At 41.4% G+C, this 27,102-nt stretch overlaps 1 protein-coding gene across 1 annotated transcript; it reads right to left on the bottom strand.

Annotated features, from left to right (window-relative positions):
- Positions 1-215: 215 nt before the first annotated feature.
- On the bottom strand, positions 216-22,759 carry ttc21b (tetratricopeptide repeat domain 21B). The gene is made up of 29 exons (XM_079517519.1): positions 22,543-22,759; positions 21,560-21,689; positions 21,277-21,387; positions 20,687-20,853; positions 20,435-20,557; positions 19,964-20,121; positions 18,601-18,685; positions 18,382-18,480; positions 17,275-17,467; positions 16,633-16,730; positions 15,833-16,033; positions 14,351-14,480; positions 13,447-13,604; positions 12,632-12,856; positions 11,943-12,181; positions 10,901-10,973; positions 10,595-10,705; positions 9,728-9,866; positions 7,955-8,061; positions 6,824-7,012; positions 6,137-6,247; positions 5,818-5,899; positions 5,268-5,418; positions 4,609-4,770; positions 4,231-4,426; positions 1,257-1,481; positions 983-1,103; positions 801-868; positions 216-523 (listed from the first exon to the last, which is right to left on the bottom strand). The coding sequence occupies exons 1-29, from the start codon at positions 22,564-22,566 to the stop codon at positions 446-448; spliced, it is 3,954 nt and encodes a 1,317-aa protein (XP_079373645.1). The 5' UTR covers positions 22,567-22,759; the 3' UTR covers positions 216-445.
- Positions 22,760-27,102: the final 4,343 nt, after the last annotated feature.

Genomic DNA, 27,102 nt, shown 5'->3' with positions numbered 1-27,102 from the left:
TCTTAATTACGATAAAGTATAAAATGGTCTATATAAACTGCCCAAATCACTAAAAATAATAATACAAATGTCTGGTTTTGAAGGGCATGTCCCCGGAGCCATAATGTCTGGCCAAGCATTGGAACCCCTCAAATCTAAAATCCTAGAAATGCATTAAAAAGACCACGAGTGTCAAAGACCAAATGCAAATATTTTTGATGACTACATTAATTCATTGTTTATTAATTTCATTGTAAAACAGATTATTTTAATTTGTCAATAAAAAAATTAATTTGGTACAGAAACACACACACACACACACACACACACACACACACACACACACACAGGATGGTTTTCCTTTTAGCCTTAATGTCTGAATGTACAATGTGCTGTTTACATTTCCAACCAATAAAGTATTCAATCAAATCTCTCTTTCTCTCTCCTTCCCTCCCTCTCTTCAAGTTTAAGACCGTAGAGCACCACGTGCTTTGTCCAATATGTCTTTCCTCATCCTTGGATAATTTGGGTGAGCATCCAAAACCTTCAAAGAGAAACACATAATACACAGTATGAAGAAAAACATACATGCAAGACAATACACTTAATCTATAATCACAGTGGTTCTCAAACTGGGGTCCAGGGTGTTCCAGGGGTTCTCCAAGGAAAATGGCTGACAATATTGTTAACCAAATGGACCCTTACAGGACTTTAACTCTTAGAGTTACACTCTCAGTTATTGTGGCCTGTGGCCTAATGCATAGGCCACGCATATATTTTATAATTTTATTACAATGTTTGAGAACGTTTGTTTCACTCACCTTGTGACACACATCTATGGCATCAACATGCCTTTTTGCTTTCAAGTAATTAAAAGCAAGTTTGTACCCTGAAATAAATATACATGTTGTGTATTAGAAATGCATGATCAATGATAATCATTTTTAAATTTCATAGATTTGGACATGCTAAGCATTTCAGATTATTTTGTTTTTTGACATACCAATGGTTGGGTTTGTCCGATTACCGTATTTCCATGCCATTTCATAATTGAGTGCAGCATCTCTGAATGCCTGCTCCTTTTCCATTATGTAGCCCATATATTCATAGGCTTTACAGCATGACTGGGAAAAGAGGACAAATGTGTCATACTGTATGTATGTATGTATGTATGTATGTATGTATGTACATAAAGTATGTGTTATATTGCATAACAAATAACCATACACTTGCACAACAGATATTCAGCCTTAAGTTACCACAATGTATTTATTCACCTTGTTATGACGGAGGCATCTCTTTAAGAGGTCCCCAGCCATGTCATATTTCCCTGAATGGATGTAAATGTCTGCCAGGAGCAGCCAGCTCTTCTCAAACTCATCCGCGTCAACTATGCTCCAGTTCATCTTAGCTATGCGCTTCAGCTGGTTCCTGGCTCTAGGAGTCTGTTTCAGAATCATGTAAGCGGTCGCCATAGCCAGTAGCGCTGGCACATGGTCTTTCTGAAGTGAAAACAACTCTGGTTAGATCTGCTGTCATGTAGAACACACATGACAGCAACATTGTAGACATGTAATATGTAGAATGAAGGCACTGGAGACAGTTATAGCCTTTATCCAGCAGGGTGAAGTAAAAAACAACGTTGTTTTTACTTTCGCCCTGCTGAATAAAGGCTTTAACTGTCCGGGTTTGCTCCAGTGCCTTCCTTCTACCTGTTACCAGTCCTGCCCCTGAGATGCACCGGACCAGCCTATAACAGGCTTGAGGCGCGGCGGGACCCCCCTGTACAGTTTGTAATATATTTGAAATGAAATAAGAGATTGTAATGTAACTATGTAACGTTACATTATAGCAATGTTTGGCATGATACAAAGAGCTTTCCAGTTGGGAGCTTCTGAAATCAATTAGGACAGCTCAACCAACAGGGTCTGGGATAATAATCCTGTAATATTTCATCACTGTCGGGTAGAAACCTTGTACCGCCAAATTACATCAATTACACACCCAATGAAGCCTTCCGTCAGTCATCAAATTATTGGCTTAGGAAAGCAACAAAAACAGAAATATCTGTATGAATTCAAGGCTTCATTGGGTGTGTAATTGATAGAAAATAAGTAAATGTTTGGGTGAACTACTCCTCTAATGCCCTATTTCATATTTTGTTGTATGACCATGTTGTGTAAAAACAAACAAAGTAAAATAGCTGATCTACAAGCTCACAACTCATTGCAAAGAAAACTCTCCAAGACGCTAGTTGAAAATGGTTAAATCTGTCTGAATGAAATGACGATTGATCATGATTGATGATGATGAAATGATTGTCTAATGAAAATAACAACAAGGGCTTGTGACAAAATAATAACAACATTGGATGGGAGGGAAAACACACATCACAGCTGTTACCCGATCCTGTAGGTTTACACTCTATAACATACGACGTTGCTCACCCAGGAGTCAGCCCAGCTCCTAATCCATAGACTGTTCCTCACCCAGGAGTCAGCCCAGCTCCTAATCCATAGACTGTTCCTCACCCAGGAGTCAGCCCAGCTCCTAATCCATAGACTGTTCCTCACCCAGGAGTCAGCCCAGCTCCTAATCCATAGACTGTTCCTCACCCAGGAGTCAGCCCAGCTGACTGAATTAGACTGTTCCTCACCCAGGAGTCAGCCCAGCTCCTAATCCATAGACCGTTCCTCACCCAGGAGTCAGCCCAGCTCCTAATTAGACTGTTCCTCACCCAGGAGTCAGCCCAGCTCCTAATCCATAGACCGTTCCTCACCCAGGAGTCAGCCCAGCTCCTAATCCATAGACTGTTCCTCACCCAGGAGTCAGCCCAGCTCCTAATCCAGACAACAGTCTTGAATTAGACTGTTCCTCACCCAGGAGTCAGCCCAGCTCCTAATCCAGACAACAGTCTTGAATTAGACCGTTCCTCACCCAGGAGTCAGCCCAGCTCCTAATCCAGACAACAGTCTGAATTAGACCGTTCCTCACCCAGGAGTCAGCTCAGCTCCTAATCCAGACAACAGTCTGAGTTAGACCGTTCCTCACCCAGGAGTCAGCCCAGCTCCTAATCCAGACATTAGACTGTTCCTCACCCAGGAGTCAGCCCAGCTCCTAATCCAGACATTAGACTGTTCCTCACCCAGGAGTCAGCCCAGCTCCTAATCCAGACAATTAGACTGTTCCTCACCCAGGAGTCAGCCCAGCTCCTAATCCAGACAACAGTCTTGTCAAAACTTGACTATTGTAACTCCCTCCTTACTGGCCTACCGGCATGTGCACTTAAGCCTCTCCAAATTATCCAAAATGCCGCAGCTCGCTTGGTCTTCAACCAGCCAAAATTCTCACATGTCTCCCCCCTTCTCCGCTCCCTCCATTGGCTCCCGGTCGGAACAGAATACAAAACTCTGATGCTGGCCTTCAAAGCAACCAAAGGTATGGCTCCCCCATATCTTGCAAGTATGATCAAACCCTACAAACCCTCCCGCGCACTCAGATCAGCCAACGCAGGGAAGTTGGAAGTACCTTCACTAAAAACGCTGGGACAACGCTCCACACGTCTCTTGGCTCTTGGCTCCAAAACTATGGAATGCACTTCCCATTACAATCAGAACTACAGCCTCACACCCAATCTTCCGTCATAGTCTGAAAACCCACCTTTTCAGACTCCATCATGGCCCGTAGCAATTACCCTAGCCCCCTTAGATAGCACTTATGTAGTGTAGTACTATGATTATACTAACTAGGAGAAATATTTTTTTCAAAAAAGTGTACAGAAAGTGTTAAAAATATGTTTATGTGGCTACACCCACCAGTTCATTAAGTATGCCTGGTTTTCAGGTGGGTGGCCGAACCCACAGCTGTTTTTGTATGATAAAAGGGGAGGGGTTAGTGGAGGGGATGATATTGTGATGTCACGAACGTGGTGTATTTCGATTGGGCCTTTTGACTCAAAGGCTTTCAGCTTTCAGGAAGAAACCAAAAATACACAGGGAAGACATATTTCAATATTCTAACCTCACCTGGGGGTCTGTTAGAGTAATGTTAACGCCATAGACACATACAAAAAAGAAAAATACAAAAAGCTCTGCATTCCATCTTGAACACAGGTTATTTTTTCTATTTCCATGAAAACTTGAAAAGTAACTATGTGGACAATGGACATACAAGGTTTCAGCTCGAGAGTGACAATTTGCACAGAAGAATGTGATGTAATCACGTGCGCCATCTGGAGTGTAGCCTACTTACCTCATTGTTTGCGATCTCTGTGAAAACATTGAGGGCTTTTTCCACGTTTGCCTTCTGCTTAGTGGCCAGCAAGCAGTAGTTCTCCAGGATGCGGAGCTGGACATGTCCGCCGGGCGTCTGCGGCTTTAACTCCTTCAGAAGCTTCTCCGCAGTCCTGACAGCGAGCTGTTCTGACTCCTGCTTCTCTGTGGAGTTCCTATGCAGAGGCAAACATGAGGCATTAGACGCAACTTCACAGCATCACCTAGAACACAGAGCTTTAAGTATATTTTGTGTTTTTCCGTCTTTTGCTCAAGTCTACAGGACTGCATATAAATGGCCCAAATAAATGTAAATAACGTAAAATAACTGGATATTGGCCGATGTGCTGAAACTCACCCAATGTCACCGTCTAAGTTCTCAAATACTTCTCCTCCCACAGTGTCATTGTCGGGGTTTAGGCAGATTTCAATCATGTTGTACACCGCATTCTGGCCCCAGTCATTGTCTTTCCGGGCCTTGTTGAAGTGTCGCAGGCCATCATTAGGCTCTCCTGTATACCTAAACAGTGAGTAAATGGTGCGTTTGGTAAATGGTGCAATAATAGCGCTTTTATCCAAAGCGCATTAAATAGATTGTGCATTACATTCACCCATTCATACACACATTCATACTCTGATGGCAGAGGAAACCGTGCAAGGCACCAACCTGCACATCGGGAACAATAAGGGGTTCAGCGTCTTGCTTCAGAACACTTTGACACCAACTCTGGGGGAACCCAGGATCGAACTGGGAACCGCAGTCACTCTACCCCTGAGCCACTCCCGCCCTCAGTGTACCGTTGAGTTTGCTACAGTTTATTTTATTATTTTTGTTTTATATTATTATTACTCTTGGTGCCCATAAGTTTTGAGTTGGCCACTTAATTTTATCTAGTTGACCAACTGCAGGCTTTGAATTGTGCTGTGGGTAGTTACAACTTAATCAGCGGATGCCAGACAGATAGGCCCATAATAACCTTCTGAGGAATCAAACCTGCTTTGGATTAATGGCTTTACCACAGATAAAGTCCCCTGCAGTAGTTAAAGCCGGGATCAAACTTGGCACGAGAACAATGTTTTTCCGCCATGTCCAGAAACCTGGAAACTTCCTCCAGCTTCCCAGCTCTCCTAAGCAGGTCGATTAGACGTGACAGTGTTTGGTAGTTGTCTGAAAAAACAAAGTTACAATTGGTACAATTCATTTCCAGGGCAGATCGAATCGGCAGTGCATATTAGTGGTTTCCCAAAGTGGGGTCCAGGGACCCCCAGGGGTCCTTGAAGGCTGTCCAGGGGTAGTTAAGGCTGTCCAACGTAATATTAATATATATATTAATATAGTATCACAGTCAGTTGTATCACTTTAACCCAATTTTACTTTTTAATTATACTTCGGCTATTCAAAAATAGCCAATCTCACAGCTTCTCTTATGGGCGTTGCTGAAACAAAATGTGGTCTGTGGCTAAAAACACATCCATTTGACATGAATATGTTTGAGAATGAAAAGTCTTTCAAGTCCTCTTTTGTAGTAAATTATCTGTCATGAGAGAACCATGGGCCCCGTCTCACCTGGTTTGCGCTCCAGGAGCTGCTGGAAATGGAAAACCGCCTGTTCATAGTCCTGCTTCCGGAACATCAGGTCAGCCATCATCTAAAGACATAGATGACAAAAGAGCAACAATCAAAACTTGACAGACAAATATATAGAATAGATTGATAAATAGAGGTAGAGAGAGGTAAACAGCAGAGAGAGGCAGAGAGAGAGACACACACACACAAAGAACTTGACAGACAAATATATAGAATAGATTGATAAATAGATAGAGAGGTAGAGAGAGGTAAACAGCAGAGAGAGGCAGAGAGAGAGACACACACACAAAGAACAAACCAGTGTGGCATCTTCATTGAACTGGTCATTCTTCAGAATGACGCTGCACTGCTGCTGGCAGGCGTCCACATCGTCCAGCGTGAGATACAATCGTGCCAGTTCCAGCATCACCTAGAAACAGGGCATCCATTCAACTGAAGAACACGTTGTTTTCCGTTTACTATCACAGAGACAGTGTGTTGTTTTCCGGTCAAATTAACTGTGCTTTGTTTCCCTAATTCGTAAATTTCATCAGTCAGAAACCTTGTTATCTCCATGTTTTCTCATAAATTATGCCCTACTTTCTCATACAGCAGTGTTGTGCAAAATAGAAAAACTAGCCGATCTATAAGCTCACAACGCATCACGATGCAATGCGTTGTAGAACTGCAATTTTAAAGTGGAAGCAGTGAAAAGTATTAACAAAAGTGTGTGACTAAATAATAACTACATTGGATCCATTGGAACACACATTATTCTTTCCATTTCCTGCAAAGTACCGGATTTGGACATAAAAGGTTTCCGGCCAACGTCGACGATATGTATTTGTAGCAAGCTTACATGCTTGACTCTTGCCTGAATTGAATCGTCAATCACATAGGACTAAAAACCACAACACAGGGATAAGACTTTTAAAAAGGTGCCAGGGCTTGTCCAGTACAGCTGCAGTCGGACACACAGGATGTTTTTTGATTCAGCTGCGCTGACCTTGCGATCACTCTCACAATACACAAGAGCTTCTTTGTAGAATTTGACTGCTCTCTCATAGCCCCTCTGACTCGTGTAGTGTTTAGCGATCTCGGCGCAGATCTCGGCGGCGAGTTGCCTCTGCACAGGGACGGCGTCGGGCTGCTCCAACTGCACCCGCTTCAGTACCTTGGCCTGCACGTCTCGGGCCTGTGGTGGTGGTGGAACAAATACTGAACCACAGTACCAAAGTACAGTCCTGCTCAAATATTACTAAACTGTAAGGCCTCACTCAGACCTTTACTGCATTGCTGTATGCTTGTTGGATGAATGTTGTGTAGTGTCATGGCCGCCCCAATGCATTTCCAATGGAAGTCACATGGTTTGTAGTCCACATTTTGGACTACAAGCTGTTGTATGGCTTTCGGCTGTGTTTCGACTGCGCCCCTCCCCCTCATACAACACAAATGTTGTGTCAAACCATGTGACTCCCATTGGAAATGCATTGTGGCGGCCATGACACTACACAACATTCATCCAACAAGCATACAGCAATGCAGTAAAGGTCTGAGTGAGGCCTAAAGGTCTGAGTGAGGCCTGGTGAAGGTAAAATGTGTACTTGAGTACTTGCTTTAAAAAAAAAACCTTACATATTCAAAAGTACATGCTTTTAGAAATGCTTAAGTATTCAATAGTCTGAAGTAGAAAGTACAATGCATGAACAGAATTATCAATAATAGTGAAAATAGTACATCCACAAACTCAGTTGTGAAAATAGTTCATCCACAAGTCAGTTGTGAACGTATAAATCTGCCATTATCACAATATTTGAAATAGGGCTTAAGTGGTTAGTTCATGATTCATACTTTTGTCTTTCCTAGAAATGTAGTGGAGTCAAAAGTACAATATTTGTCTGATGAAACATAGTGGAGTGAAAAAATACAAATACTAAAGTAAAGCAGTAAATACTACAGAAGTAAAGTACAGTATTCAGTAAATATACTTTGTTAATGGCAAAGACACAACCTGGATTCAACTGGTGATTCTTGCCAAACAATTTGAGCACATCTGAACATTTTGAGCACTATATGAGCCTGTCAGAGAAGCACTATATGAGCCTGTCAGAGAAGCGGGTAATCTGGAGATACTTACTTTTTGGAGAGAAAGTAAAGCTTCTTCGTTTTTGCCAACCTTATTTTGGATTTTTGCTGACAGGACCAGATAACGACAATCATCTGTGAGAGCTGGCAGCTCATTCACTGCATAGATCAAAACATAAAGCAAACATTAAGCCGGAGTTATACTTTGTTGTGCATCGCGGTGCGCACTTAAATGGCAGATCTACAAGCTCATACTGCCTCACAGTACAAACAAACAACAGATTGTGATACCGGTAAAGTGTAAGTGTAAAGAAAAAAATACACAGTATTAAGACCACCATTAGAATAACATAAAGTAGTATGGCATGGAACATCACATTTTTCTAAAAGGCCATTACAGATGTTTTGATTTGTTTTACAAAATTCACAGTAGTTCAGCCTCGGGTCGAAATTGCATTGTCTTTGTATCCAGATGTTTATACGTATATATACATGCTTGATTTGCATCATCACAAATGTGCAAAAGCCATTGCGGGTGACTCAGTCGTTCCGTGACTTTGTTTGCCACGTCTAAAGCCAGAGAGCTCTGTCTAGAATGCTCACTGTAAACATTTAACCACTTTGAACCCTTGCATTTCTTTCCGGGCATGTCATAATAGGTTATCGTTTGGTGAAAATAGCAGACCTAGCTTGTTGTGAGCTTGTAGAACGGCTATTTTGGCTTAGAGATTTGGGGCTCTATTTTAATCAGTGCCCTTACCCGCGACGCTGCCCGCAAATTACGGGTAGGGCAGCTTGCACTGCCCATAAATGGTATTTTCGGGCAGCGCTACCCGCTATCGATTATGCCGACACCGTTATTTGCGCCTGGAGGTGTGGCCGTGGGCGTGTTGGCACACTTTCCCCAAAATTGCTATTTTGGCCACATACATTTGGGAAAGCGCTTAGCGCAGTTTAAAAGCACCCGTAAGCCGTAATGTCAAATCCGTTTGGTATAGAGCGGTGTGACTGCAGCAATGGACATGTGCAGTCAGGCTGCTTCAACGGACAACATCTCTCCATATTCTCCACGCATCTCTGTCATTGCAATTTTCCTATAATCAGCAGAAGTGAGTGGCAATTCCTTGTGTCCATTGTGTTTAAATAATTGTCTATTCAAAGAAGTTATTTGATTTGTGCCGTGCATTGTGCGTGATTCCATTCGCTCGTTCAGTTTCATCACTCCATTACGCAGAAAATAATGAATGGATTACAATAATATAAAAATCCCCATAATCAGTAACTATGCATAATGTAACAGGTAGCAGAGTTGTTTTAGGGATTTAGGCTGGTATCCAAAATAGCAACTTTTGCAGGGGAACACCCCTTCCCCAATGCTAAATCCCAAAATAGTGGATTTAGGGACTTCGAAAGGAAATAGAGCCCTTGGTGTAAAAGGGGAACAGGAGTGGGGTCAATGATAGCGCCTTTGGAGACCCCGTTCAATGAAGTATATAGGGTGTTAAGTTAAACCCTATATTTAGACCTGAGGTCGATTCTACAAAATGTCTTCTAAATCCTGACAGTTTTCTGACACCTTTCTATGTCAGTGGTTCTCAAACTTTTTCATGTCAAGGACCGCCAGAATTATCTGCATTTGGCCGCAGACCCCCATCAGAAAATAATTTGTTCCAGGAACCTCCCAGAAGCCAATATTTGAGTTAAAAAGTGAGGATCTGCTATTTTTCAACAGCTAAAGATTAAAATAATGGTTAAAGTGGTTAAAAGCTATGGTGACATAGATGCGTGCAGCGTCCTCAGGTCTGAATGGTTTTAAGTGGTTAACCTTGGTCATGCTCCAGAGCCTCGTGTAAAACTCTCTCACAGCGCTCATACTGCTTCAACTTCATCAGCAGCTCAGCGAGGTCATAGCGCAGGAAGTTCTGCTGCTCAGTCCGCAGGGCAGCTTCGTAGTAATTGATGGCCTGTGTGAAGTCAACAGCAACTCTGTGTCAACATTGCTCTGCGTCGCGGACAGACCTGGAGTCTTTTAGGGGCAAAGCCACTTTGGCCTTTGGTGCTGTAAATCTTCTGAGATCAGAGGCCAAATACCAGAGCAACGAGCAGGGTCAAGTAAAACAATACTTTATTACATTAACAAAATGTCCATGAACATAGTTTAAGTGTTACAGATTATTTTATTTTTAATATGTAGTATGAAATAAAGGTTCATGGTTCGAGGTTCAACTTTATTATCAACAATATCAATCACAGATTAAAAGGCAATTGAAATGCATTGTGCGCTAAACCTCACACACCTCACAGTCTCAAGATGTTGGCCATTAAATCCCTCAATGTGATCAGTGTTAAAACTTAACTACATAAATAAAATCAATATTAAAAACCTAACTACATGAAGGTGCATAACAGAAGCGGTCAGCATATACTGTAGATAGCAGCATAAATAAATCAATAAAGATATGTTTGGATCCACTTTCACTGTTTGCCCTATGGTTGTTGCCCGATAACAATTCAAAATCTCAACAAAAGACTCTGATCTTTAAAAACCGTATTAGAGCATATCGTTTTTGAGGGGCATAAGGCCAAACTGAAGAGGCATGGCAGCCACGGCCTCCATGAAATTCCTACTCCGTCGTGGAGGATTACAACAGGTTTATCTCTTACTGTACATGGTGTGCAATGCATCACAAACCTTGACGTAGTTGTGGGTCTTCACAAGGGCTTTCCCAATCTTGCTGGCTAAAGCACCATCCATTGGATTCTTCTTCAGAGCTTGCTCATAGATCTCTATGGCCTTCTCCGGCTAAAGGACATTTAATTTATTTCATTTAAATCTGATGTGATTTGTTTTTGCAACACCAGAAACTCTAACGGATCTTCCTTTCCCCGTAAGGAGATGAAGTCACAGCATGTTGTTGGCTTCATCTTACTCTAAATATTATGAAAAACATACTACATTTAGACATTTATACTACTCTCATCAAAATCTCCCACTCACCTCTTGAATGTTCATGTAAGCATCGCCTAGCAAGAGATATGTGTGAGGGCTGGGCAGCTTCTCCACCATTTCTCTGGGGAATAGAATGACACACCGCATTGACCACATTCACATAGCCACAATCTAAATATGGCCTATATGAGTTAAGTCATGACATTGCACCATTTCATTATACAGACACGTATCTTCCCTGGATGCTTGATTACTTAAGTGGTGTCTCGGTGTTGGAATGCCTGTGAACATACTGTAAGTATGAAGAGGACTATCTGTACACTTCTACCAGCATTAGAGGCACCATCGCAAGTTAAACTTTTCACTTAAATTTACTGTAAAATCGTGAACTTTCTCAATCTTTTAATACTATAGGCTGTGGATGTGATGTAGGTAAAGCATGGCCTGGTGGAGGGGATGATCAGCCGCTAGGAAAAGATAAATGGCTGCGAGTATCATTTGACTGCCACCTGGCATTATGCCAGGGCCCCGGGTAAGATTAAAGCTGCATGCAGTGTTGAAAACAGGATTCAGACAAGTACACACATAGATGATCCGTGGCCTACTTCAAGAATACTCAAAAAGTGTACCAACCACATTTTATAGACAACATTTCCCATTGTTTTTGCACGCAAATTGGAAACAACAATGCCATTGGAAAGTGATGAGGTGGTACTGTACATGAGACCACATACGGGTGACATGAAGGGGGGGTTGGGTTCTGCCGGGTAGCTTAGCCACCTGGGAAGGTCACCTGTTGATGCTAGTGGTGCAACATGAAATACAAGTCGGTGTGAAATAGGCATGAGTGCTAAAATGTGATTCTTTAGGAGCTACTTTGCAGTGTGCAGACTTAAACTTACAAACAGAACCATATTTTGTGACACAGGGTACGCTAACAGTTATAGACACAATGACAGGACGTCTGCTCAGGGCCCACTTTAGGTCTGCAATGACATCATATGTCTGTGCGGGACCTGCGGACACTCGTCCGCATCATTTGTTAGTGACTATGAAATGGACGGGCCTGAGTTTAAAGATTCCCGCTCACCTGTAACAGCTGGCATAGAGGCGTTTCTCTTTCCTGTGATTCAGATAAATCTCTGCCATTTTCTCCTTGGCTTGTATGTAATAGGGCTGCTCTGGAGTGATGTTTCTGAGCATAGTCAGCGCTAGCTCTGTGTCACTGCGCAGCAGGGCCAGATCGGCGTTGGCAATGGTCACGCGCAGTTCCTCAGGGGTGCCTGAGAACTCGTTGATGGCATCCTGCATCACCTTGGCTGCTTCATGCTGAAATATAATTCTTAGTGTTAATTCAATTTATGAGCCTCTCAGCGCTTTTTGAAAAAAGACATCTAGTGGACACATGGCCTAAACCGGTCTTAACTCAGCATACCTGTATGAGCTAAACCTCTGGGGGTTTGTGGAATCAGTTCTTATATTGTTAGGTATGGCCTTTCTGTCTTACACTAGGCTATGTGAGGACTGAGGAGTGATCTTTCTTGACCTGAAGACATTATTTATCCTTGTCCTATTGATACAGTGTGTCCTAGAAGTCTGAATATTCCAAGATGCTGGTCTGGTATTTATTATACCGGTAGTTATTATGAGTACAGCTTAGTTTTGTGGCGCAGGCCCCTCTAATCTATGTATATAAATATGGTCGGATACCCGCTTTTATTTTAGGAGTGTACTATTTGACCACAGGCCTGTGTATCAGGTACAGCTCTCATACTGTACCTGTTCTCCATTGAGCCAGAGGGCCTCGGCTAACTCCAAAAAGACAGACACACAGTCGGCGTGGCTCAGCTCAAGCTTCTTGCTCTTGGACTTCGATGAGGATCCAGCTCTACGGACCCCTGGGAGACTCATGACCATCTGCAAGGTCTGTATGGCCCCCGGCAGTTCACCCATCTTCTTCTGGGCCTGGGCCTTGATCAGGTGGTACAAGGGGTGTTCTCGAACCTGGGGTGGAAGAACACATGATTATCCCTTTTTCACAGCCAATTAATACTGAGGAAAAGGGAAAGGAAAACAAGTTTTGTGTTTTCAATCCACCTCCTGGGTTGACATGACACTCATACACTGCAGATAATACTGCACTCTAATTCCAGTGGTTTTCAAACAGTTCTGTTTGACTTGCCCAAAGTGCTCAAAGGGCAAGTCAAAACCTGTAACCTGTATTCATATCCATGCAATAACGTAATAAGTTTAACCACTTCCAGTGGTTTTCAAACTGTTCTCTCAGTGGTTTACTATCTTATGGATTTCTTATCACTCTAATTCCAGTAGTTTTCAAACTGTTTGACTTGTCAAAATCTCAAAACACACCTGTATCCATATCCATGCAAACTATATTAGCACTCTCTGTAAACTTATATTTTATTTGCTAAATAAAAGTTTAACCACTTATGTGCTATTCCATACAAATTATCAAAAGTTCCCAAAATGCCAATCTACATGCTCAAAATTAACTAGATCACAACACGTCACATCACGACGTGTGTGGGAGCCACTGTTATATTGCCATGAAGTGTCACTTGGATTTCTCTTACCTCAAAGTTGTAGCTGAGGCAGAGTTCAAGAGACTGGGAGCACTGTTTAAAGTTTCCTTGTTGCAGGTGAATCTGGGCCATGAGTAGGTGAGCATCGGCGTGAGAAGGACATTGGTTCAGGCAATGTTGGAGACTGCTCTGAGCAGCATCAATGTCACCTGCAACACATCCACTTTACAGCTCAAATAGGGCTTCAACTATTGATTATTGTCTTAGCAATTATTCTATAGATTGCCTTTTTTATTAATCAAATAATCTCACATTTGTCTAATAATTGTCTTTGTTTTTTTATATCAATGATTCGATGTGAAAAAAAAAGAATCACATATTTACAATCAACATGCAAGAAAAACGAAAATAATTATCTACAAACTGCTTGTAGATCTGCTATTGTCGCTCTTTTTGAAAAGGTTTGAAATCTTTTTTTATACAATAAAAGAGATTAAAGATTAAATCCATTAGTTCGATCAACTGCCTACAACCCTAGCTATGTCAACAGCAGTGCTATGAGGACCTTGGCTGGTGCCCTCATTCAGTGTCACTTTGACTATGCTTGTACTTCATGGTACAGAGGCATCTGTACATCCCAAAACAAGCTTGTGAGGTTACTACTAAAATGAAACCCCAGGTCACATTTTACCTCCGCCCACTTTAGTAGCCTGGGGTGGCTAAGAGTGGAGGAGAGAGTATCTCAGCTCTCATTGTGTCTGGTCTTCAAGATCCTAGATGCCTCTGTTCCTAAGTACCTGCTGGGCTACCTGCCCAGAGTGAGGGATGCTCATGGGTACTCAACCAGAGTATGTTCTTATGATCTAGTTCCCCCCAGTTTCAGGATTCTGGCTTCTGTACAAAACACAAAACAAAACCATACACACTTTCTCTAACATTTAAATGCAATGCTCACCAGACAGAAATTTTACTTTGGCCAACAGAAATACGCCTTGCAGGAGACCTGGCACAATCTTGACCACGGTGTCCAACACGGAGGCACAGCGCTGGAGCAGGGGAGCGGGCGGCTGCCCCTGGGCTGGAGGCTGGAACAGAAAAATGATGCCGATGATGATGACTGCGGAGGTTCTACACCACTGTTTCCCAAACGCTGGGTCGCGGACACATTTTTATGGGTCCCTTTATTGTTTTTAATTATTATTTCAAAATATTTTCAAAAAAACATTCCCAAAAAAGCTCAAATGTTCATGAATTAAAAACTAAATTCAATTATTTTTCAGTAATGTCATAAATAAATAAAACAAATGTTTAAGAAGTAGTGAAAATAGCTGATCTACAAGCTCACAACGCGGCGCATTCTAGACTGCTTCAATGCACTTGCATGAAGATATAAATTACTTCCCGACCCCCCAACGACGTACTAATCCCCACTGAACATAAATGCTATCAGACAGTAATTACTTTTAAAATGTAATCAATCATTCCCCATAGTACTTTGTAGAAGACATAAAAACTATGTCGGGGGTTGGGGGGGCACAGTGGACTTTGATAAGATGTAACTTTACTGGCAAACATGATCTAACAGGATATTTCACTTTTTAAAAAAAACTTTGTTTTTTGGTCTAGTCAGGCTTATGTGAACACCCCAATACAGTTTTTAAGTTGCTTCATTTACTATTTCGATATTTGATATTCATTTTAGTTGCCCCGCCCTCTTAATATACAAACCCATTGTAACTTCAAACTCCATTTTAATCATGATAGATTCATAAAAAAAAAAAAACCTTTTTTCTGGTGACTGATACTGTCCTTCTAATACATGAGAGGCTGTGGTTTTTCATTTACGGTTTTCATTTATTTTCTAAATATTTTTTTCTGGAAAGGCTTCTCCTCCAGGTGTCCACGCAAGAGAGTAAAAAAAATCTAAAATAATTATTTAAAAATAAATTAAAACAGCAAATGAAAATATCAATTTAAACCCTATATAGTACTGTATATACCAGGTTTCTATAATTACTAGGTGCTTTTTTACCCTCTCTACACCAATTCACCAAATCTCTTCGCCGTTGTGAGCTTGTAGCTCGGCCATTTTCACAGAATGTTCGCACAAGAATAGGGACGATAGAGTTTTTAAGTGCTTAAAAGAATCATGCTGAAAATCCCACATCATACAGTAGCTTAAACATGCTTCAGACTTTTTGTAAAAGCACCTGAACCTACAGTATAATGCCCCATTTAGACTGCAGTCACATCCAGCCAAATCCGATTTGCAAGTGACCAGAGCGGATCTGTTACAGATCTGTGTTCAAACTGATGTTACACTAGCAGCCAAATCCAGCCTGAATTCAGATCTGTGCCACATCCAGATTGGAATCCGATTTTTTAAAATAAATGATCGATAGAGAACTGATGCATCACAACAACAGTCTAATGAGACCTTAGCTGGGCACAGTGCCAGGTACTCTTTTGTGATCTCCAGGAGGAAGTCAGCGTTGAGTTTCTCAAAGTACTCCACACCCAGAGGCAGACCCTGCAGGGCCGAGAAGTGGGTGTCCACGGCATCGTTCAGTAGGTTGGCGATGTCCTCCTGGGGCCGCCGCCTTTTCACTGCAAGCACCGCACGCAAGTACAACAGCTCCTAACAGAGCGAATGTGAACCAGTTAAGATAGAAAAAATGCTTGTACTTCTCAAGATCTAGCAATCTAGCAATAGCAATCTATCATAATATGGTTGTTTAAGGAAACACAGGGATTAAGAGAAAAGGGCACGATTTGTGCTGGGAGAGTATGAGAGCAAGAGTGTCTGTTCTGTTTTTGTTTGTCTGTTTCTATTTGTGTGTTTGTGTAACTGCTTTGGAAATTGGAGGGGTAAAAGGAGTACAGTACAGTAATGGACGGACAGGGGATGGACAGAGGAACAAAAGGGTGGGTGAGGGTAGGACGTTGACTGAAGTACTTATACCAGAGATAGGACACCAACACACAGTGACTGTGACAATTCTCCAAGGAAGGAAAGCTAAAGCCATAACACTGAAGACCTACAGAACCAGCTGTTGCTCATCCTCTTAGATGGCTTGACAAACAGTTTGACAATTTAAAAAATGAAAATGAAATCATCATGAGCTGTAACCCATGAACAATTATCCCATTTTCAAATATTGTTCTTACCACTCTGTGGTATGTTAAGGCTTAGCATACCACAGAGTGGTAAGAACAATATTTAAATATAGGCCTTACCCCGGATTTTCCGATGGATTGTTGGATCTCTGTGAGGAATTCCAGCTGTTGCTCTGCGTCTTCTAAGTGCCCTTCAGTCAACTGGCAACGAATGATGCCTATGCAACAGAGGGATTGTTTTTTTAACCACTTTAACCTGGGCATCCCTATTATAGACTGTAGAAAAGAATACCAGCACTCACGTTATTCGTTTCTACAGTCTGTATATTCCAGAACCGTGACATTATGACGTGGAATTACTCAACCGAGTGCTTGCTTTTGCTTTCATCCCTATTATAGGCAAGTCATTATAAGCATTAAGCAAACACTTTATAAATAAATAAATACAATTACAAAAAATACATAATACAAATTGAATTTGTTTTGAAAATAGCAGTTCTACAAGCTCAGTTGCTACACATTGTGAGTTGTTGTGGTTAAACTCACAATCTACAGAAATAGTAGAGCATTGTACCAGCTCTGGGTGTTAACACCTGGAACGCATCTATGTCACTTAGCTGCCAAATACACATAATATTTGGGGTCCTTGACATGAAACAGTGACATAGCAACATTTTTCAGAAAACTGTTAGGATTTAAAAGACATTTGTAGAATCGGGTGCTCAGGTCTTAATGGGTTAAGCAGACAGCTGGATCATGTACCTGTCAAAGCAGAAACACTGGTCTCATCCAGTGTCATGGCTGTCTTGTACCACTTCATGGCCTCCTTGACTTTGCCTTGCAGCACCAGCTGGTAACCTAGTTCAGTGGCCAGGTCTGAATCGGCTGATGCCTGAGAAAAGGCTCTCTCCACCATCCTATGTGTCTGTTGAATCACTTTCTCATTCTGACCACACTATTAGGAATTAATCAGACACACAAAACATAATAAGTGCTAGAATGTTGTGCATGTGTGCCGTTTCCTTCTGATGAAGACTCTATGCAGGTTGAAATGTAAATACATTGATTTGGAACCAGTTTTCCCACATGGGCTTTTCTAGTGCATGTGCAATCTCTTTTTTTCTTTTATCACAAAATCACAATCATAGACAAGCTATATAAAACTAGAGGATTGAAGCATGCACCCCCACACCACAGAACATTCATTTCAATGAAAGTTGTTCACCCAGCGCATGCTGCCCCGGCCCGTAAGTACACACTCCTTCCGGGTTTGGTCAACAGTGATTCAACAAGAGCAGGCACGCAGTTGTGCACTATAGTTTCAAGCCATAGAAGCATGCAAAGCCGGACTCTAACAGAAACATAGTGTGGCATATTATCACCACATTTACAGCCTGGCCATTTATGGGCATGTTGATTAGGTCTAGAGGCAGTGTGATCATTTTGACAGCACATTTTTATTCAGTTTAGTCTTAGTCTTTCGACTAAAATGTAATTTAGTTTTAGTCATATTTCATAGTCAATTGAAATCTACAAGCTATGAGCTTGTAGATCTGCTATTTTCAGAGTGCAACCAAATATGTTTGGTTGCGCTTGGGTGTTGCACCTGTCTTGTCTTTTAGTTCTACTGGATCTCTTCTCCACTAGTTCCTCCCTATCATTTTAGTCTGTTGATGAAATTGTCAATATATATTATATTTAGTCTTGGCTTTCATCATCATAGTTAGTTTTTATTTCATTTTCGTCAGTGAAAAAAGGTAGTCGACGAACACTTTTCGTTATAGTTTTAGTCGACAAAATCAACACTGCCAGGTGGGCTTCAGACTTTTGCTGAAGTGAAGTGACTTAAAACAATTAAGCGTGTCTCACAGTGCGAGTGAAAGCCAAGGACATCCTGTAGAGGAGCTCAGGGTTGTGAGGTTCTAGAATCTCCAGGCTGCTGATGAGGTTTGACAGCTGTTTTGCTGCCTGTCAAGTGAGAATAAAGATTATTTCTCATCAATTAGCCTCCGGATCAGAACTCAACACATGACACACAGATTTCTATTCTGATCTCTATATAAGTGTTTGATGAATAATAAACATTACCTCATCAATATCACCGTCTCTACATAAAGAATGTAGTGCTAGCATCCTCAGAGCCTCCAGGTTGTTTGTATCCATCTGTAAGAGCCTGAAATATTAAGCATACAAATCCAATAAAGGAACACCATCTTCGAACACCAGATTGAGGCATATGCCTTTTATCATAGCTAATAGAACAATGGTGACTGCTGAGGTAGAGTCGTTTCCTGATAATTTCCATGATCAGTTGAACATTTTTAATTAAATCTATGGAAGAAAGCGCACACACTGGAAGGAAAGGATGTGCATTTTGCACAGCAGGCAATGCCTTCCAATTCCCAATACAATAGTGCACAGCAGGGATAACTCTTGACTTTGCTCAAGATCTGTAGAATTTGGCTGCACCCGAGTGGTCACTCGCCCTCAGGGGTCATCGCCTAGCTCTGGGCCATAGCGTTAAGGACTTCTCCTTAACGCTATGGTACTTTCAACTTCCTGCACACACATGAAACTGAAAATAAAATGACATTGCCTGTTGAAAAAAAAAATAACACTTTCGCTACTCACCAATAGAAAGACGGTTTTGTGGTGAAAGCCTGGATGTGGTGGGCACACTCTGAGCCCCGCACCACACGTATAAAATGCACTTTTTGGCCAGAAAATCAAATATTTCACCGGAAGATAAAAATATGTTTTAGATTCTACAGATCTTGTCAATAGAAAAACCTCATTGACCAGATGTTTTTCTTCCGGTGAAATCCTTAACGCTATGGACCAAAGCTAGTCATTGCCATGCTGGCTTGTGGACATTTTTGTCAAAATTATTTTTTTGCCACGGACATACAAAATGAGTGTACAATAATTAAAGAGTTAAAGGGGTCCTTGGAAATAGTAATAATAATAGTATATAAGTGTCATACATATTCTGAAGAAAACCTGGAGACTGACATTCAGTAATAAGCCACAGACAAGACCAAGTCTTTGCCACAGACACATTTTGTCTGTGTACAGACATATTGATGAACCCTGCTCTCCTATTACCGACCCATTCATACAACCTGAGGCTGAATGAATCCGGGGAAATGTGTGTCTTTAGCACTTCAGCTCAAAGGCCTTTTTATGCTGCCCGCCACTGGCCATGGTCCAGAGGGGAGGGCAGACGGGAACAATAGCTTCATCAGTATGCACTGGTTTGAGGCATCACGCTAGTTTTTCATTTGCACTTGAATGCCAAGCCTCTTGCAAAGCCTGACTGTGCAACTTATTACAAATTCTTGTTTCTGATCTTACCAATAGAGAAGACTTACACCCCCCAATAAGTAAAATGTAATGAGTTCAGGGCAGGCAATCTAGTAAGCCCCGTCTATAGCAAGTGTCAGTCAATTACCTCTGTGCTGCATCTGTAGTTTGCTCCCAGTCCTGTAGGCTGAGTAACAGCTTCATTTTCTTAACAAAGGCGGGCAAGAACCCAGGATAACTAACAATGACTTGGTTGACCACTTCCAACGCTCCAGAGTAATTCTGCCGATAGTCATAGTATTGTGCCTGGGATGGACAAATCATACATAGTATATCATATCGTGTGTCATGTACAGTAGTGTCCATGACCAGCTTTTATGAAATGTACACATTTAGGTAGAAAAGCATTGCTAGCAATTTTACAGTGAAACCAACCAAAATTATATATCCTATCAACACGAAAGACACGTTAAGTGCACTCTTGAATAATAGGAAAGTTGAGATGTTGACAGATCTTTAGAGAGCTGGTCAATATTAACAGGCTTCAGTATCCTATCAGAGGATCAGCAGCCATTGTTGAGAAATGCTATTCATGGTGGCCTCATGGGACCTGTCTTACCTTTCCCATTAGGCCGAAGACATCTGCTTTCTCTTTCAGCCCTTCATCAAAGTATTTTCCAGCCTTTTTGGCATACGCATCCTTACTAGATGTCAGATCTATCCAGGCTTTTAGGATAATCCCCTGAACAATAGATAATAAAAAAGAATAAACAAAAAAAAATCCAGCAGGTGGTATGACAAATTGGGTACCTTAATGTTCAATTAATGCCAGTTCAATATTAATATAGCTTATTTTGGGTACACAACTCACCTCTCTAGAGCCATTGGAAAGCTTTATCATTCTCTCTATGTACTCTCTTGCTTTGTCATTTCGACCCAGGAGCCAGAGGAACATTCCTGCATAGTAGAGACTCTTGGGAGATGCACTTTTGCGATCCTCTTTTACCTTACCGTCCAGCTCTTGAATAACTTCTTTGTCTGCCATGTAGCAACACAGAGAAACCAATTAAGAGCATCACAAATTGGGAACAACGTGGCTACAATCGATCTCAGAATTCATGTGGCTAGCCTGTGACTTCAGTCGTCTATGACATATCTAGGACGCATGACTCCAAGTTTGGGCATGGTTTTAGTCTGATCAGGACCCCTTGACTTACATGTTAAATAATAAATAAGTATAAAACATGTGCCCTACTGGCAGAGTGCACAAGACATTTGGCACTGATCGGTTCAGCGGTGAGATTACCTCCGGAGTCCGGACACACAGACAGACAGACAAACCAACATTCATACAGACAAACATACAGAAAGACAGATCCTCTTATAGAGGACTCCTGCAGAGGCATGCCGTAAAAACAAAAGCTTAATAGTGACATAAATACAATAATCATCTTGGTTTACCTGGATGCTGTTTTTTCTTCTCAGCATAAACAAGCGCCATCAGTGTGCAAAGTGCCACGTCCTGTCTGTCTCTTATCATCTCCAGCTTAGTTACAGCGTCATTAATTTGATCTATTGAAAAATAACAAAGCCAAATGTCCAAGAGGCAGAAACTTCAGATAAACACATTATAAACACCCCCCCCTCCAAACCAAATGTCTTTGGCAAAACATATTTTAGGCGAATGTTCCCCCCAGAGTAGGGATGCTGAGGTTCAAGTGGTGAAGTTGATTACAAGTCTTACCTTGCATAAGCGTGCCATAAGCATGGAAAAATGTGAAGATTGGATTATTGCTGAATTTCCTTTGAGCCTCACCTGCAGCATTCACTACATGATTGTAATACTTTTCATAGCAATAGTAAGTAATCAGACCCTGTAAAGAAAAAGGAAACGAAGCATGGTCATTTTGTTTGCAAGAGTACATTATGCATGGTTAATATAGGCCTATAAGAGAAAACTGACATGTGCATGAGCAGCAGTGGTTCTCAAGTGGGGTCACTCGACCCCCAGGGGTCCTTGAGGGGAGTTCAGGAGTCGAGGGGGTTCAGGAAGAGTATTTAATATTTAATACCACTACTATGAGGCAGCGGTGGCCGAACGGTTTGCGGAGCGGTCTTGATACCGGAAGGTCGCCAGTTCGAATCCCCGGACCCGCACGTTAAAATTACCACCGCTTTAGTGCCCTTGAGCAAGGCATTGAACCCCTACCATGAAATGTTCTATGAGCAGGGTGTGGCTGTAAACAAGCATCTTGAGCTTAGTCCACTTCCCTGGGTAAACAAAGAACTTTGCTTTGCTTAGCAAATCTGTAGGCATATTACTTTATTTGAACATAGTCGATTTGTAAGCTCTGCAATGATTTGTATTTATTTATTTTTTATCAAGAAACCTATTATAGTGTATCCCTGGCACAAAATCTTTTCTGACGGGGGTCCTTCAGAAAAAATATCAATTTGGGGTGTCTTTTGGCTTGAAAATGTTTGAGAACCACTGTTACAGAGCATATAGGCTACATGGAATTTGTATCTTTTGGACCAAATGGTCTAAGGGTAATGGTATTCTCAGTCAAATCGAGTGAATTTAACAACGGGGATCAAAGTCGTAAATTCAAGTTACCGACAATAGAAATCGCACGGCACCAGATACACAGTGCAGCAGATATACAAACGCACAAACATTTTAATGTGTTGGCTCTTGCCTGTATCATAACATGCAACTGAGCTTACCAATGTTGTCTCTTCCTCCTCCATTTTTGCGACGCGGTTAAGCTCTTTAACGGTTCAAACAAACACAAGCTAACTATCCTGACACCAAAAGAAGCAACAATCTGAGGTTATTGTTATTGATCTAGTAAGAGATTGAGTTTTTTCTTCAATGTTTCTTCGCCATGTTGCAGTCACTTCTCAATATTAGCGTTCCCTGTAACTTAGTAACGACTTCAGTTCCGCCGCCATCTTTAAAATATGAGAAGGCAAGAGGCAGTTCCTACATATTGTCGCCAGATGGAGCAGTAACTCTTGAAAAGTACGCCAATCGTTCGCCTGGGAAAACCTTAGTATATACTCTAAGGGGAAAACGTATTATTTTCTATTTATATTCTTCCCTATCCCTACCCTTTTATGCATCACTTTTTGTATTATTCTTCCATTTTTATGCTTTGCTGTTTCTTTTTTTATGCACGTGTTATTATTTTGGTAGGTGATGATGTTGTCCGACTCCTAGCTATTTCATAAGTTTGTTGGAAAAATAATTAAGCAAAACATCCTCGCATTAAGGGTTAAAACTATTTTTTTTTATAGATCAGACCAGAATTAACACTGTGCCCTGTCCCTAAGCATGACATACTGACATGGCCGTTTTAGAGTGATTCTTCCTTGGGGAAAAATATCAATTTGGGGTGTTTTTTGGCTTGAAAATGAACCACTGTTACAGAGCATATAGGCTACATGGAATTTAATTGGCAGCCATAATGACATGAAATACTATGGTAAACACAGGGGCAGGCCTACCAATTATACTAATTAAGGCTCCATTCCCTTTTCAGTAATTCAGCAGAGCCTTTGCAGTGAGCAACAAGAATCAGCAGCAGCACACAGACTGTTTGACCTGAATGGACCCCTTAGTATCATTGGTTACACCTATATGCCCTGCGGCGCCTACTTTAATGTCAACATGGCTGCTGTGTGAACTGCAGGCTAGGAGTATAGCCTACGTACAGTAGGCTTAGGCTATATCAATTATAGGCTATTTTTTCAGAAATGTAGAATAATATGTAAAGTCCTTACAGCACTGAAGTCTGTGGCATTTGAAGTTTATAAAGAAAACCATGACATGTAAAAGTAAGGTGAAGATACTTTGAATTTATGGAAATTAGTCACGCTATCGCTCTGGGTTGTTTCTCTTTACATTCACAGTCTCAGAGCTTGGATTAATGTGGTCTCTAGAGCGTGCATGCATGATGCATACTATACAGTAGAACATATTGAACCCATCAGCTGACTAGAAGACAATTCAAATCAAATCTTTGTATCTAGTCTAATAATGATTAAATCAAATTATATTTAGCTTTGTTCAGCCCATTCAGAAACCAGGATCATCCTTCTCATCACGTGCAATGGAAAACTATTTCCATCCGGCCAGTGATAACTGCATGGTCCAGGTCCAGCTATTACACAACATAGATATATATTGATTGTCAAATAAATAGCCTACCATACCAGCTATGCCTAGTAGGCTACAGTGCAGAGCTGGGCAAAACGCGCACAATAAAATATGTTAATTTATCCAATTGCAAATTACAAGGTGTAATGCTTTATTGGGTCGTCCACTCACAGTTGTTCAGTCTTTGTATTGAGTTGTGCTTGAAATGTATAAAGGCCTACTGTAATTCTGCAAACTGATAATACATATTTAAATCAATCAATCAATCAATCAAAATGTGAGAGTGTAAAAATGTAACCATTCATTCCTGGTCCATTTGGTTGCATAGCGTTAAACGAACACTGAGGATTTGACTGTAGCAGCCGGAACAGCCCGCGCAGCCTATTGTCCAGCATGGGCACAGGGCGACAACTGTCCCAAGGGAGGGAGAACTGTACGTGGCACATAATCATTACTCTCAGCAGCACATGTCAATGGCACAGTAAATCCGATTGGTATCGAGCTATGGGCAGCTGTCCCACACAGTTTAGCACATGGAATTTAACCCATGTAGCATGGTAAAAGAAAAGAAGAGAAATACAACATTTTAGTTTACCACCATAACCTATGTGTGTGTGTGTGTGTGTGTGTGTGTGTGTGTGTGTGTGTGTGTTTCAATTAAATAAAACATTTAAATTATACTAATAGGCCTACTGTATAGTACATGGCAGATATAGGTGTTGTACTTAGTGTGGTGTGGAGTCATAAATACTGCATGTGCTGCTGCCCTTATGAAGAATGCATTTGAAAACCTATTAGAAAATTTACTATGGAATATGTGTCCCCTGGGATATACTGTTATAGCATTGTAATGGCTACACCCATTGTGGTTTCTACTGCCCCTATTGATCAAAGTCAGAGTCATGCTCAATAATACAAGCAGCTCACTTGCTAATGAACTCAATTTCTTTTTGGTATGTTTATATGTGTTCCATAAACATGCTGATGTTTTGATGTCCTTTCACTTAAATACATACATTTTCTAAGTGATCAATACAATTAAAATAATCTTTGGTAGTAATATCTGATGATTAAACAAGACTAATGTAACATTTCACAATGTCGCTTCAGGCACAATCCTCTTTCTTCCATTACTGTGGACATCCCAGAACCTAATGTATTGATTCAGAATGGCATATATGTGTGGTTGCATGCATGCATGCATGCATGCGTGCGTATGTGCGTGTGTGCGCGTGTGTGCGTGTGTGTGTGTGTGTGTGTGTGTGTGTGTGTGTGTGTGCATGTGTGTGTGCCTGTGTGCGTGTGTGCGTGCGTGCGTCCGTGCGTGCGTGCATGCGTGTGTGTGGCTGTGAGTGTTTGATAGGGAGAAGACAGAAGTAAAGTGAGTGAAAGAGTAAGTGAGTGAGCTAGTGTGTGTGCGTGTGCGTGTGCGTGTGCGTGTGCGTGTGCGTGTGCGTGTGTGTGTCTACACGTGCGTGCGTGCGTGTGTGCGTGCGTGTGTGTGTGTGTGTGTGTGCAATGTGAGTGTGGAAATAGGGAAGTGAGAGGGGAACTCACCAGTACCTGCCTAATGGGATTTTCTTCCCATCCCTCTACAGCAAATTACATTATGGAGCTGTTACGGATAGCTTTCTCAGATTTCTTTCTGAAAATATTCGACATATCTTGCCAGCGGTGAAAGTGAAAGCTCTGACACTGACAGCCCAAAAACACTTACAGTACAGTATATGTAATTTATGTCGTATATGACTGTGTTGCTCTTTGACAACACGGCAAGAGATACCACCGTACTATGAAGTATAAATTAGGCCATTGGTTTTCATTTAAATTATGGCCACGGACACATCTAAAAATAATTTGTGCCAGGGACCCCCAAAAGAAGAGATTTGTGTGTGGTTAAACTGATTTTGATGCTATATCTATTTTAACTTTGCTGGGGACCCTCTGGAATCCTTTCAAGGACCCCTGGGGGTCCCTGGACCCGACTTTGAGAAACACTCAATTAGGCATTAGACAGACATATCGGAGGGGAGGACAGAGCAAAGTCCAACCCTCCTCCCCCCTGTTGAGGCCATGTGGAGCCAGCTGATCTGTCAAACAGAGTTGCTTGATGTCAGGTTGCTGGGCAACAGGCCGGAGAGAATGTGCAGAATCACTCTAGATTTAAATGGCCTTTAAAAGAAGCGCTCTGTAGCCGCACCTGTTGCCACCTGTTGCTCTCTGTTGGTTTGTCAAAAGACAATGCTTAGACTTATTATATAATTTTAACATTAAGCCCTATATACTTTGTCATACATCAAATAGCAATAATAACAGATCTACAAGCTCACAAGATGGCATGTTGCTACACATTGTGAGTTTGTAGATCTGTTATTCTCGACATTATTTCTTTTGAGTTTTGATTTTTAAACATGTGTAAGCAATTAGGCAAATACTCATTCAGCAGCAGCTCATATCTTTGTCGTAGTCACGTAGTGACATGCTTGATCAGGAGAAGCATAATGTGAGCCATAAAGCACTGAAGGGTGTGGTGCAGACTGATAATCACATCATCGTTGGAAGGGATTGGCAAAAATAATCAGCACTTTGCCATCCGCCTCTTGTTTACTGCCCTCCAGCTTCAGCAGTAACACTAGGCAAAAGCTATGGTGGACTGTGTTGAATGTTTGGCCTGTGATTAATAATTAATAAAATGTTCCAGCCACTTAAGATGATAATAGCTTCCGGCAGCGCCCACAAAGCACCACTCAAAAAACAGATTATAGCATTTTGACAATTAAAAAAAGAAAGAAAAGAAATATAATGTTGGATACAGACACACAGAGCACAGATAATTAAAATATGATAAACAAACCACAAAGACATTCATAAGCATTAAGCACCATCTTTGGCCATTTCTGACCAACAAATAACAATATCATGCAAGATCATTGGCTTGAAGTCATGTAATCTTGAGTAAATGCAATATCCTGAAAGAGATCGAGAGAGAGGAAAAAAGCAAGCGATCAATGAAAAATGAACCATTTACAGTTGAGTGCTCATTACAGTTGGCATGTGAAATGGATGCTGAGAAATTAGACTTTTACAGAAGTGGCACTAACAGGAAAAGCTAGCTCTTAATGCTT

The sequence above is a fragment of the Electrona antarctica genome (genome assembly GCF_951216825.1).
Source record: "Electrona antarctica genome assembly, chromosome: 13".
In the NCBI taxonomy this organism is placed as follows: Eukaryota; Metazoa; Chordata; class Actinopteri; order Myctophiformes; family Myctophidae; genus Electrona; species Electrona antarctica.
This window is presented reverse-complemented; position numbering and strand designations above follow the sequence as displayed.

Bases quoted from the DNA above. Each gene is read 5' to 3' on its own strand.
- ttc21b (XM_079517519.1), bottom strand. From the start codon at position 22,566: ATGGAGGAGGAAGAGACAACATTG. The intron at 17,468-18,381 runs GTGAGACACGCT...AATTCCTAATAG, and splicing joins CCTTGGCTTTCACTCGCACT to TGTGGTCAGAATGAGAAAGT. The intron at 9,867-10,594 runs GTTTGTGATGCA...GACTTCACACAG, and splicing joins AGACCCACAACTACGTCAAG to GCCATCAATTACTACGAAGC.